Below are 14,447 nucleotides of genomic sequence, written 5' to 3'. Positions count from 1 at the left end.
GTATGGAAAGCTATCAGGGATGCAAAAAAGACAATACTGCATCAAACTAGAGTCCCAGGCCAACGACACTAACCCACGACAACTATGGCAGGGCTACACAAGATCACAGACTATAAAGCAAGGCCAGGTGGAATATCTGGGGCTGGAGCAACCCTACCCGATGATCTGAACAAGTTCTGTGCCCTCTTTGAGCAGTCAGCCAATGTATCAGTGCAACCCGGCCCAACAGCCCTGGACACACCCATACCCACTATTACAGCCTCAAAGAGCTGCCTTCTTGAAAGTGAATCCGCGGAAAGCAACGGGCCCCAACGGAGTCCCTGGGCGAGCACTCAGGTCCTGCGCAGACCAGCTGGCGAGTGTATTCACAGACATCTTCAACACCTCGCACTCCGATCCGAGGTCCCCACCTCCTTCAAGAGGACCACCATAATACCAGTACCAAAGAAGAACAAGGTAGTCTGACTCAATGACTACCACCGGTGGCCCGAACGTCTGTTATCATCAAATGCTTTGAGCGGCTGGTCACAAGATGGATCATTGCCAGCCTCCCAGACGGTCTCAATCCACTGCAGTTTGCCTATCACCGCAACCGGTCCACAGCAGATGCCATCTCCCTGGCACTACAATCAACACTCGAACACCTCGACAACAAGGACACCTATGTAAGACTGCTGTTCATAGACTACAGCTCCGCCTTCAACACCATTATCCCAACAAGACTAATAACCAAACTCCGCAATCTTGGACTTGACCTTTACCTGTGCATCTGGATCCTTGACTTCCTCACCAACAGGATTGGCAACAGCACCTCCTCCACAATAGTCCTCAACACCGGAGCCCCACAAGGATGTGTGCTCAGTCCTATACTGCACTCTCTATACACACATGACTGTGTGGCAAGATTTAACTCCAACTCAATCTATAAGTTTGCGGATGATATGGCTGTGGAGGGCTGCATCTCAAACCACGACGATCAGACTACAGGAGGGAGATAAATCACTTGGTTGCATGGTGTACCGAAAACAACCTCTCTCTAAATGTTGGAAAGACCAAGGAACTGATCATCGACTTCAGGAAGCGCAGCATGCCACACACTCTGCATCAATGGCTCCGAAGTGGAGATGGTCGATAGCTTGAAGTTCCTGGGGGGTCACCATCGCCAACAGTCTGTCCTGGTCCACTCACGTTGATGCAACAGTCGAGAAAGCCCAACAACGTCTCTACTTCCTACGGAAGCTAAAAAAATTTGGCATGTCTGCATCAACTCTCACAAACTTCGGCAGATGTGCGATAGACAGCATCCTATCCGGCTGCATCACAGCCCGGTATGGCAACTACTTGGTCCAAGATCACAAGAAACTGCAGAGTGTCATGAACTCAGCCCAACGCATCATACCCTCACATTTATTCTGTATACACCTCTCACTGCCTTAGGAAGGCAGACAGCATTATCAGAGACCCCTCCCACCCAGGCATTGCCTTCTTCCAGACCCTTCCATCAGGCAGAAGGTGCAGAAGTCTGAAGAGTCGCACATCCAGACATAGGAACAGCTTCTTCCCCACAGCTACAAGACTCCTCAATGACTCCCCCTGTTCCCTGTAAGAACACTATTCATGATGCCCTATGCAGCTCTTGCTCATGTATTTGCTTTGTTTGGCCCCTTGTTCCGCACTGTAGCAATCACTGTTTTGTCGATATACCATTTGTCAATGTTCCCGGTTGATTATTCTTCTGTCTACTATGTACGTACTGTGTACGTTCCTCGGCTGCAGAAAAATACTTTACACTGTACTTTGGTACATGTGACAATAAATCAAATCAAAAATAAATAAAAAATCAAAAATAATTCAAAACACCTCTGCTTATGGATAGACGATGAGAGGACAAAGAAATTCTGTTCTTTTTTCTCTCCTGTCTGTAACGCGACTGGCCATCACATTAAAAGCCCATGAGACCAAAGGTAAAATGTCCAGTTGAATACAATATTTGGTCAGAGGCAGGGTGCTGATGGCTGATGAAAGTTTGTGTGACTGGAAAGCTATTTCCAGTAAGGTTTCTGCAAGGCTCAGTACTAGATCCACTGCATTTTGTCATATAGATCAATGATCTGGACTTGAATAGAAGAGGCATGATTAGGAAGATGGCAAATTATAGAAAAACTGCCGTGTGATTGATAATAAAAAAGACATATCAGAAGTTAACAATAGACTAGTCATGTGAGCAGAATAATGACAAATGGAGTTCAATCCAGAAAAGTGAGAATATATATTTGGGGACAAGGTAAGGGAATAAACTTTTCATTTCATTTTCATTTTTCATAAACAATAATTGGTAGGATAATAATACGTGTAGAGGAACAGAGGGATCTCTGAACGTTGGTGGACAGGTAGATAAGGTGGTCAAGGCGGCAAAATACTTGCCTTCATTAGCTGAGGCATAGACAGTAAAGAGCTGGGAGGTTATGCTGGAACTGTATAAAACATTAATTAGGCAACAGCTGCTTGCGTTTCTGGTCACCAAACTATAGGAAGGATGTGATTGCGTTAGAGGGAGAGAATAGATGATATTTACAAGGATGTTTCCTGAACTGGAAAATTTTAGTTATGAGTATATTATTGGATAGGCTAGAGTTGTTTTCTTTGGAACAGAGGAGGCTGAGGTAAGAGCGAATTGAAATGTATAACGTTATGATTATAAAATTGAAGTTGATAGGAAGGTGCTACTTCCCTTGACTGAATGGTCCATAACCATGGAATACATATTCAGATTGGATTAAAGGGGATTGAAGGGGAATCTTTCATCCAGCAGATGAAGGAGACCCAGAACTCACTGCCTGAAAGGCAAGTAGAGGTGAAACCCTCAATTTTAGATAGCATATGTGAATGCACTTGAAGTTCTGCAACTTATAAGGCTTCGCAACAGGAGCTGAAAAATGGGACAAAGCTGGATTGACTCTGGCCGACGACCATGGGCTCGATGGCCAAAATGGCTTCCTTCTGTGCTGAAAATTTCAATCAGCTGGAGTTTATAGCCCACCTCTGCTGGGCATCTTTTCAGCAGTGGTGGTGGTGGGGTTCTGCTGGGAGACTGCCTTTTGCACATTGGGGATACCCATCCCTCAAGATGTTACCTCCCTGACTGGCCTCCAAACCCACCCAATGTTCCTCGGTTTCCTCCTGGCCTCGCAAGCCCAACCTCAATCCCCTTGCTAGGCCGTCTGATCCCTTTCCACTCTATAAAGGTCTGGGGTTTACTTGGCTTTGAGATCCATCGTGGTACTGCCTGCAATCCCAGCAGTGCCAACTACTCAGTTCTGCTGCTGCTGCTAGTCAATCAGACTGGCTTTCAGCTCCCAACTATCAGCCTGGTTAACTCACTGGCACCATGTTAGCGGTCCAGTGTCAGCCTTTCCAAAAAGAAAAAAAAAATTGGCTGCTGGGTGACTCTTGCAATGGGGGGTGTGAGCAATAAACCAACCCCCTGCCCCACATGAAATTCAGCCCCATGATTCTAGAGTACTACATACAGCTCTGGTCACCACATCACAGGGACGATGCGATCACACTGCAGAAGGTACAGAGATTCATGAGGGAGTTGCCAAGGTTGGAAAAAGGAAAGACTGGATAGGCTGGAGTTGTTTTCCTTGAAACAGAGGTGTATAAAATTATGAAGGCCCTAGAGAGAGTGAAGAGGGCTTATTTCCCTTAGCAGAGAGGTTAATAACCAAGGGAAATAGTTTCAAAGTAATTAGCAGGAGGGGAGTTGAGAAGAAGGGTTTTCTCCCTGATGGTGGTGGATGGGGTGTGGAGAAAGAGATCTGGAGATCTCTGAAAAGGGAAAGTGGGAACTGGATGACAGCTCTTTCTCAGCTGACAAGCACGCAATGGGCTGAAGGGCCTCCTTCCTTGCAGTACATTTCTATGATTCTTATTAATGGACACTGCTAGAATGTTCCCAGGACATTGACGGTAGCATTGTGGATAGCACAATTGCTTCACAGCTCCAGGGTCCCAGGTTCGATTCCGGCTAGGGTCGCTGTCTGTGAGGAGTCTGCACATCCTCCCCGTGTGTGCGTGGGTTTCCTCCGGGTGCTCCGGTTTCCTCCCACAGTCCAAAGATGTGCAGGTTAGGTGGATTGGCCATGATAAATTGCCCTTAGTGTTGGGTGGGGTTACTGGGTTATGGGGATAGGGTGGAGTTGTGGACCTTGGGGAGGGTGCTCTTTCCAAGAGCCGGTGCAGACTCGATGGGCCGAATGGCCTCCTTCTGCACTGTAAATTCGATGAAAAATGTCATTATTTTTAAGCAGAATCGAGAGGAGTAAACATGAACTTTGAAATGACTATCAGGAATTACCATTTGCTGTCCTTGAAGCCTTTGCTGCAGTTGAAGCCGAAGCTGATTGGGTGGGTTGGCTACCATACCAGGAGACCTTAGCCCAGGCCGTGGTTGCATTCGTAACATTGAGTATCCTGGTCGCTGCCCCATTTGAGTAGCCAAAGAATGAAAGTTAGGATCCTGCATGTTAGAGTAGGTTCCTTGTACTACCGTGGTCGGCGAACCATATGGCTGATTATAAACTTGAGGCTTTTCTACCATCATTGTGGATTTCTGACTAGAAAACGATTCTGCCTGGTGATCCACAGTTTGGCTCTGTGAAAAAAAAAGCACAACTATAATTAAGCGAGATCTGCTGAATGGTCTTTTCACTTTGAACAAAGAACAAAGAATAACACAGCACACAAACAGGCCAGGCCCTTCGGCCCTCCAAGCCTGTACCGGTCATGATACCAATCTTGGCCAAAACCCTCAGCACTTCTTTGTGCCGTATCCCTCTATACTCATTCTGAAAGGTGTTCTGAGATCTGAGACATTGGACAAATATTCGTCAAGCTAAAAACAGAAAATACAAAGCTAAATTTGTACTACATTAAACCTTTCCACGTTGCAACAGAGGCTGCACTTCAAATGTAATTCAATGGCCTGTTATGAAATCCAACTTACCTTAAAAGTCCAGAGCAGAGGTTGGGGTCCGTCCTACAGCCCCCCACCCCCAACCCCCCCGAAGTCCCAACAGACCCTGGAGTATCTCCACAAGTGCAGAGGAGGAGTAGGCTGTAAGTGTGTAAGTCAACATTTCAAGTTCTTTGGGCTGAGGGTGGGCCCAGTGCCCCCGTGCAAAAGGGGAAATAGGTGTAAAACCATTTGTGCCATTGAAGAATCTCAGGCAAGGTTCAAGGAGAGGGGGCATGGAGAGGTTCCAATTAAGCAGAGAAAAAGGCTCAAAGCAGGAAAAGGGTTACAGCTAGTAAACTTTAAGTGAAGAGCATGCAGGAGCAACCCGGGCGATCCAAGAGCATGCGGGAGCAGCCCGGGCGATCCAAGAGCATGCGGGAGCAGCCCGGGCGATCCAAGAGGGCCCAGAAGCAGCCCGGGCGATCCAAGACCAAGCAGGAGCAGCCCGGGCGATCCAAGAGCAAGCAGGAGCAGCCCGGGCGATCCAAGAGCATGCGAGAGCAGCCCGGGCGATCCAAGAGGGCCCAGAAGCAGCCCGAGCGATCCAAGAGCATGCAGGAGCAGCCCGGGCGATCCAAGAGCATGCAGGAGCAGCCCGGGCGATCCAAGATCATGCAGGAGCAGCCCGGGCGATCCACGAGCAAGCAGGAGCAGCCCGGGCGATCCAAGAGCATGCGAGAGCAGCCCGGGCGATCCAAGAGGGCCCAGAAGCAGCCCGAGCGATCCAAGAGCATGCAGGAGCAGTCCGGGCGATCCAAGAGCATGCAGGAGCAGTCCGGGCGATCCAAGAGCATGCAGGAGCAGCCCGGGCGATCCAAGATCATGCAGGAGCAGCCCGGGCGATCCACGAGCAAGCAGGAGCAGCCCGGGCGATCCAAGAGGGCCCAGAAGCAGCCCGGGCGATCCAACGAGGCCCAGGAGCTGCCCGGGCCATCCAAGGGGGCTCAGGAGCAGCCCGGGCGATCCAAGGGCATGCAGGAGCAGATCGGGCGACCCAAGAGGGCCCAGGAGCAGTTTGAGCGATCCAAGAGGGCCCAGGAGCAGCCCGGCCGATCCAAAAGGGGCCAGGAGCAGCCCGGGCGATCCAAAAGGGGCCATGTGCAGCCCGGGCGATCCAAAAGGGGCCAGGTGCAGCCCGGGCGATCCAAAAGGGGCCAGGTGCAGCCCGGGCGATCCAAAAGGGGCCAGGTGCAGCCCGGGCGATCCAAAAGGGGCCAGGTGCAGCCCGGGCGATCCAAAAGGGGCCAGGTGCAGCCCGGGCGATCCAAAAGGGGCCAGGTGCAGCCCGGGCGATCCAAAGGGGGCCAGGTGCAGCCCGGGCGATCCAAAAGGGGCCAGGTGCAGGCCGGGCGATCCAAAGGGGCCAGGTGCAACCCGGGCGATCCAAAAGGGGCCAGGTGCAACCCGGGCGATCCAAAAGGGGCCAGGTGCAGCCCGGGCGATCCAAAAGGGGCCAGGTGCAACCCGGGCGATCCAAAAGGGGCCATGTGCAGCCCGGGCAATCCAAAAGGGGCCAGGTGCAGCCCGGGCGATCCAAAAGGGGCCATGTGCAGCCCGGGCAATCCAAAAGGGGCCAGGTGCAGCCCGGGCGATCCAAAAGGGGCCAGGTGCAGCCCGGGTGATCCAAAAGGGGCCAGGTGCAGCCCGGGTGATCCAAAAGGGGCCAGGTGCAGCCCGGGCGATCCAAAAGGGGCCATGTGCAGCCCGGGCAATCCAAAAGGGGCCAGGTGCAGCCCGGGCGATCCAAAAGGGGCCATGTGCAGCCCGGGCAATCCAAAAGGGGCCAGGTGCAGCCCGGGTGATCCAAAAGGGGCCATGTGCAGCTCGGGCGATCCAAAAGGGGCCAGGTGCAGCCCGGGTGATCCAAAAGGGGCCAGGTGCAGCCCGGGCGATCCAAGAGGGCCCCGGAGTAGCCCGGGTGATCCAAGAGCATGCGGGAGCAGCTCGGCCGTTCCAAGTGGGCACAGGAGCAGCCCGGGCCATCCAAGGGGGCCTTGGAGCAGCCCGGGCCATCTAAGAGGGCACAGGAGCAGCCGAGGAGATCCAGGAGCAGCCCAGGCGATCCAAGAGCTTGCGGGAGCAGCCCGGGCTGCTCCGAGGCCCCAGGACAAACACTGAAAATCTAAGGCAGCAGATGGTTGGTGACTCCATGCTGTGTGTGTTGGGGAAAATGAGTAGTGCTCTCACTGGTGTTGCTGAAGGGCTGAAGTTGCACATTTGAGTTGGACCTCGAGTGCGTACTTGGGAATCCAGGGGAATGGATTCTTGGGAGATGAGATGGAAATCCTGTGAAATGGGCCATTGTTGAAGTTGTCTGAGTTGGAGCCACTTTTGGAGAGAAAAACAAAGTTAAATCTTCAGAGGTGAAAGCTGGAATCCTTCATGAGAGAGAGAGAGATAGAGAGAGATAGGCTTTCAATGATGTTGATTGACTCAGTGTTTACTGATTTCTGGGTCGATTGCTGCCAAATGTGTCGGATCGGTCTTGGTCACCCCTGCTGTTTTGTGTAGCGTATTGTGGTTGACCACAGTTTACCTGCTGATTAATGTACTTCATATTGACCCTGAATAATAGAGTATAAGGTAGATATTTTAAATTTTATCTTTCTGACCTTGTGTCATAAAGTTTATTTTTGTTCGTTTAAAGTGGTTTTACCTACTTAACTAGTGTCTTAAATCTCAAACTTTGTTTACTTAAAACAAAAAGTTGGTGGTCCCTAACTGATTGCTCCAAAAACTGGAGGGTCAAGTCCAGGATCATAACAGGCCATAAACCGTTTGAGAAGTCTGGTATTCATGAAAAGCGCTATACAAAAATGCACATCTTTTATCTAAATACAAGAAAAACCTATACTACCACTTACATTTAAACAAATAGTTTCTCATGGAGCTGCAAATGTATTGAGACTTACATAATGCAAACACCCTTCATTCACAATTGCATTTATGTGTAATAATTTTCAGAATTAGCATAAATGTTTCTTTTTTTTTTTTTAAATATAAATTAAAAAGCCAACATTGAAAACACATCATTTAGCTGCTGGTCAAGTGCCATATACGAATCCTTATGTGGGAATGGGCCAGAACCAATGCCCTTCTTTTTTTAAATATAAATTTAGAGTACCCAATTAATTTTTTCCAATTAAGGGCCAATTTAGCGTGACCAATCCACCTAACCTGCACATCTTTTTGGATTGTGGGGGCGAAACCCACGCAAACACGGGGAGAATGTGCAAACTCCACAGGGACAGTGACCCAGAGCCGGGATCGAACCTGGGACCTCAGAGCCGTGAGGCAGCAATGCTAACCACTGTGCCACCGTGCTGCCCTAATGCCCCTTCTAAACTGCGCAGCCATGCAACAACCCAAAAGCTCCAGGTGCAATAGTCAGTCTCTTTAAAATTCAGCTGTACACTACAAATAAAAGTTAGAGGGCATTGTTGGTCAGAACTCAGTTTTTATAAAGTGAACAAATTCTAATTCTGCATCTCTCACATTATTATTGAACAATCACTGCTGATCTTGCAACTGAAGGGATAAACATTTTTCAATTATAATATTCCCAGTCATTTAAACTATCACAATTTTAATATTTCCAATTTTACCCTTGTTTTTATGCTTTTAAAAAAATTTAGAGTACCCAATTATTATTTTTTTTCCAATTAATGAGCAACTTAGTGTGGCCAATCCACCTAACCTGAACATCTTTGGGTTGTGGGGGCAAAATCCACGCAGACACGGGGAGAATGTGCAAACACCACACGGACAGTAACCCAGGGCTGGGATTCAAATCCGGGTCCTCAGTGCCGCAGTCCCAATGCTAACCGACACGCCACATGCCGTCCCACCCAAAGAACAAACAAAGAAATGTACAGCACAGGAACAGGCCCTTTGGCCCTCCAAGCCCGTGCCGACCATGCTGCCCGACTAAACTACAATCTTCTACACTTCCTGGGTCCGTATCCCTCTATTCCCATCCTATTCATGTATTTGTCAAGATGCCCCTAAAATGTCACTATCGTCCCTGCTTCCACCACCTCCTCCGGTAGCGAGTTCCAGGCACCCACTACCCTCTGTGTAAAAGACTTTCCTCGTACATCTACTCTAAACCTTGCCCCTCTCACCTTAAACCTATGCCTCCTAGTAATTGACCCCTCTACCCTGGGGAAAAGCCTCCGACTATCCACTCTGTCTATGCCCCTCATAGTTTTGTAGACCTCTATCAGGTCGCCCCTCAACCTCCGTCGTTCCAGTGAGAACAAGCCGAGTTTATTCAACCGCTCCTCATAGCTAATGCCCTCCATACCAGGCAACATTCTGGTAAATCTCTTCTGCACCCTCTCTAAAGCCTCCACATCCTTCTGGTCGTGTGGCAACCAGAATTGAACACTATACTCCAAGTGTGGCCTAACTAAGGTTCTATACAGCTGCAACATGACTTGCCAATTCTTATACTCAATGCCCCGGCCAATGAAGGCAAGCATGCCGTATGCCTTCTTGACTACCTTCTCCACCTGTGTTGCCCCTTTCAGTGACCTGTGGACCTGTACTCCTAGATCTCTTTGACTTTCAATACTCTTGAGGATTCTACCATTCACTGTATATTCCCTACCTGCATTAGACCTTCCAAAATGCATTACCTCACATTTGTCCGGATTAAACTCCATCTGCCGTCTCTCTGCCCAAGTCTCCAAACAATCTAAATCCTGCTGTATACTGACAGTCCACATCGCTATCCGCAATTCCACCAACCTTTGTGTCGTCTGCAAACTTACCAATCAGACCAGTTACATTTTCCTCCAAATCATTTATATATACTACAAACAGCAAAGGTCCCAGCACTGATCCCTGCGGAACACCACTGGTCACAGCCCTCCAATTAGAAAAGCATCCTTACATTGCTACTCTCTGCCTTCTATGACCTAGCCAGTTCTGTATCCATCTTGCCAGCTCACCCCTGATCCCGTGTGACTTCACCTTTTGTACTAGTCTACCATGAGGGACCTTGTCAAAGGCCTTACTGAAGTCCATATAGACAACATCCACTGCCCTACCTGCATCAATCATCTTTGTGACCTCCTCGAAAAACTCTATCAAGTTAGTGAGACACGACCTCCCCTTCACAAAACCATGCTGCCTCTCACTAATACGTCCATTTGCTTCCAAATGGGAGTAGATCCTGCCTCGAAGAATTCTCTCCAGTAATTTCCCTACCACTGAAGTAAGGCTCACCGGCCTGTAGTTCCCTGGATTATCCTTGCTACCCTTCTTAAACAGAGGAACAACATTGGCTATTCTCCAGTCCTCCGGGACATCACCTGAAGACAGTGAGGATCCAAAGATTTCTGTCAAGGCCTCAGCAATTTCCTCTCCAGCCTCCTTCAGTATTCTGGGGTGGATCCCATCAGGCCCATGGGACTTATCTACCTTAATATTTTTTAAGACGCCCAACACCTCGTCTTTTTGGATCTCAATGTGACCCAGGCTATCTACACACCCTTCTCCAGACTCAACATTTACCAATTCCTTCTCTTTGGTGAATACTGATGCAAAGTATTCATTTAGTGCCTCGCCCATTTCCTCTGGCGCCACACAGATTCCCTTGCCTATCCTTCAGTGGGCCAACCCTTTCCCTGGCTACCCTCTTGCTTTTTATGTACGTGTAAAAAGCCTTGGGATTTTCCTTAACCCTATTTGCCAATGACCCTTCTAGCCCTCCTGGCTCCTTGCTTAAGTTCCTTCCTACTTTCCTTATATTCCACATAGGCTTCAGCTGTTCCCAGCCTTTTAGCCCTGACAAATGCCTCCTTTTTCATTTTGACGAGGCCTACAATATCTCTCGTTATCCAAGGTTCCCGAAAATTGCTGTATTTATCCTTCTTCCTCACAGGAACATGCCGGTCCTGAATTCCTTTCAACTGACACTTGAAAGCCTCCCACATGTCAGATGTTGATTTGCCCTCAAACATCCGCCCACAATCTAGGTTCTTCAGTTCCCGCCTAATATTGTTATAATTAGCGTTCCCCCAATTTAGCACATTCATCCTAGGACCACTCTTATCCTTGTCCACCAGCACTTTAAAACCTACTGAATTGCGGTCACTGAATTGTGGTCACACCGAAATGCTCCCCTACTGAAACGTCTACCACCTGGCCGGGCTCATTCCCCAATACCAGGTCCAGTACTGCCCCTTCCCTAGTTGGACTGTCTACATATTGTTTTAAGAAGCCCTCCTGGATGCTCCTTACAAACTCCGCCCCGTCTAAGCCCCTGGCACTAAGTGAGTCCCAGTCAATATTGGGGAAGTTGAAGTCTCCCATCACCACAACCCTGTTGTTTTTACTCTTTTCCAAAATATGTCTACCTATCTGCTCCTCTATCTCCCGCTGGCTGTTGGGAGGCCTGTAGTAAACCCCCAACATTGTGACTGCACCCTTCTTATTCCTGATCTCTACCCATATAGCTTCACTGCCCTCTGAGGTGTCCTCCCATAGTACAGCTGTGATATTCTCCCTAACCAGTAGCGCAACTCCGCCACCCCTTTTACATCCCCCTCTATCCCGCCTGAAACATCTAAATCCTGGAACGTTTAGCTGCCAATCCTGCCCTTCCCTCAACCAGGTCTCTGTAATGGCAACAACATCATAGTTCCAAGTACTAATCCAAGCTTTAAGTTCATCTGCCTTACCCGTAATACTTCTTGCATTAAAACATATGCACTTCAGGCCACCAGACCCGCTGTGTTCAGCAACTTCTCCCTGTCTGCGCTGCCTTCTCTGACATAATAGTATGAAATTCCCTTCCTCAAACTCAAAGGGCCGAATGGCCTCCTTCTGCACTGTAAATTCAATGATAATCTATGATTAATCTAGGACAAAGGTTCGGCACAACATCGAGGGCCGAAGGGCCTGTTCTGTGCTGTATTTTCTATGTTCTATGTTCTCATATACACAAATTTGGACTGACAATATCTAATGACAGTTCTGGTGAAAGATCATCAAACTAAAACATTAACTACTCTCTCCACAGATGCTGCCAGATTTGCTAAATATTTCCAGTCATTTTCTGCTTTTATTTCAGACTTGCATCATCTGTAGTATTGTCATTATCTAAGTTTGCTTCAAGAAATTATATTGTCCAACAAGTACCATTCCCCAATAACCAAACATCTATTGTAATCAACACTTCACAGACTGTACATCTATGGCTATTTATACAACAACTTGAAATCTATAGGCATTGGCCCATAGTTTCCACCCAGTAGCGTAAAGTCATGTCCCACTGGAATTATAAGAGTTCAAAGCTCTGGAAAACTGTGTTGCGACCTCCGATTGGTGGAGTTGCTTGGAACCTGCAGTGAAAGAGTCCCCCGAAGGCCACAGCACGGTGCAACTCCATTAGTCTGGGGGTTGATTAGTCGTTGGGTAAGAGTGCGGTGGGTGTCACGTGTGAGGAAGAGTCTGGGTGCTTAAAATAGCTATGCTGAAGTTAGAAATGGTTTTATTTCAGAGTAACTACTGGTATAAAATGGGCAGAACCATCTGCAGTTAACGACTGGATGGCTCCCAACGCCAAGCAACTGTCCAGGGGAAGTTGGCACTTCTGGACAACTGCCACGTAAAGCCTTACCTGGAAATTTCCGAGAAAGATTCTCCAGCATATCTTTGGGGTGCCCCCCCAAATTCAGCACTGAGGAGCCAGGAAGTTACGGGCTACAGTTTCTTCAGGCACATACGTCTATACTTAAAATTCACAGTTTGTGAAACATATTCTCAGCAGCCTGTGCAGATTAGTAGGTCTTTACCATGTGACCATTATTTAAATCACTTACACATTCTTATTCTACTTGCAAATTATAAATGATATAAAAATGGTCAATACTATTGCTGGAATATTGTCAGTGCCTTTGCATATCCGGTGTCTTCAGCCATTTCTTGATATCACATGGAGTGAATCGAAAACATTTGTGATGATGGGGACCTCCAAAGGAGGCCGAGATGGATCATCCACTCGGCACTTTTGGCTGAATATTGTTGCGAATGCTTCAGCCTGATCTTTTGCACTGAGGTGCTAGGCTCCTCCACCATTGAGGATGGGGATACTTATGAAGCCTCCTCCTACAGGGAGTTGTTTAATTGTCCACCACCATTCATGACTGGATTTGGCAGGGCTGCAGAGCTTAGACCTGATCCATTGGCTGTGGAATTGCTTTGCGCTGTCTATTACTTGCTGTTTATGCATTCGGCAAGCAATAAAACCGGTGTTGTAGCCAGGTTGATACCTCAGTTTTAGGTACGGCTGGTGCTGCTCTTGGCATGCCCTCTTGCACTGTTCATTGAACCAGGGTTGATCCCCGGCTTGGTGTTAATGGTAGAGTGGGGGATATGCTGGACCATGGGGGTTACAGATTATGGTAGAGTACAATTTCACTGCTCATGAGCGCCTCATAGATGCCAAGCCTCGAGTTGCGAGATCAGTTTGAAGTCTATCCCATTTATCATGGTGGTAGTGCTACACAACACTCAGTTTATCACAGACTCTGTGATTAAGACAGGCTTCATAACAACCTTCATTTGTATACTGAACATAAACTAGTAAGGACAGCAGTTGCATATCCACTTGGGGGGGGGGGGGGGGGGCTTTCTATGCTACTAGCCTACTGCCTAGTATGATCAGAACTTTCATGGAAATAGTTACAATGAATTTTCTTACCCTAAATTCTTATGTGGGTATATGAACATTTACCTGGTTGACAAGTTCAGGGATTCCCAAGGCCCGATCAATCTCCTCCAGACCAAGCTCATCGATGTTCTTTAGAGCTGAACGCAGCTGATCCAGAATTGTGCCTTCATCACTAGGCGTTTCCATTGGAATAGATGGACAAAGCAGATCATCTTGAGAATTGCTGTAGGATTGCCTGCTAATATAAAAAGCATAAATATAAAGATACTTAGACAAGTTTTTATATCATGGCATAGGAATGAACAGCTATCCATTATCCCATCGCTATTACCACACCAAGTCCAGGTCACATAATATCCCCCTCCATCAATGACTTATGTTGCATTTAATTATTCTTCTTGTGATTAAACCCATGTGTCTTTCAAACAGGCTTTCGTAATTCATAGGACACAATACAAACATATAAAATAGAACAATAGGGCAGCACGGTAGCATTGTGGATAGCACAATTGCTTCACAGCTCCAGGGTCCCATGTTCGATTCCGGCTTGGGTCACTGTCTGTGAGGAGTCTGCACATCCTCCCCGTGTGTGCGTGGGTTTCCTCCGGGTGCTCCGGTTTCCTCCCACAGTCCAAAGATGTGCCGGTTAGGTGGATTGGCCATGATAAATTGCCCTTAGTGTCCAAAATTGCTCTAGTGTTGGGTAGGGTTGCTGTGTTATGGGGACTGGGTGGAGGTGTTGAC

The 14,447-nt window shown here is 48.1% G+C and overlaps 1 protein-coding gene across 10 annotated transcripts in view; it reads right to left on the bottom strand.

Moving 5' to 3' along the window:
• ncoa2 (nuclear receptor coactivator 2) overlaps window positions 1–14,447 on the bottom strand; it is a 440,942-nt gene that overhangs the window by 53,249 nt on the left and 373,246 nt on the right. For 7 of the 10 annotated variants that reach the window (XM_072467588.1, XM_072467595.1, XM_072467592.1 and 4 more), the window contains 2 exons: window positions 13,767–13,941; window positions 4,361–4,657 (listed from right to left, as the gene is read on the bottom strand). In XM_072467588.1, the coding sequence (XP_072323689.1) occupies window positions 4,361–4,657; window positions 13,767–13,941 (472 nt within the window). The remainder of the gene's footprint in view (window positions 1–4,360; window positions 4,658–13,766; window positions 13,942–14,447) is intronic. The other 3 variants (XM_072467593.1, XM_072467596.1, XM_072467597.1) reach the window with 1 other exon arrangement.

This window comes from Scyliorhinus torazame, chromosome 11, assembly GCF_047496885.1.
Source record: "Scyliorhinus torazame isolate Kashiwa2021f chromosome 11, sScyTor2.1, whole genome shotgun sequence".
Classification (NCBI taxonomy): domain Eukaryota; kingdom Metazoa; phylum Chordata; class Chondrichthyes; order Carcharhiniformes; family Scyliorhinidae; genus Scyliorhinus; species Scyliorhinus torazame.
The sequence above is the reverse complement of the archived record's forward strand: the minus strand, read 5'-3'. Positions and strand labels throughout refer to the sequence as shown.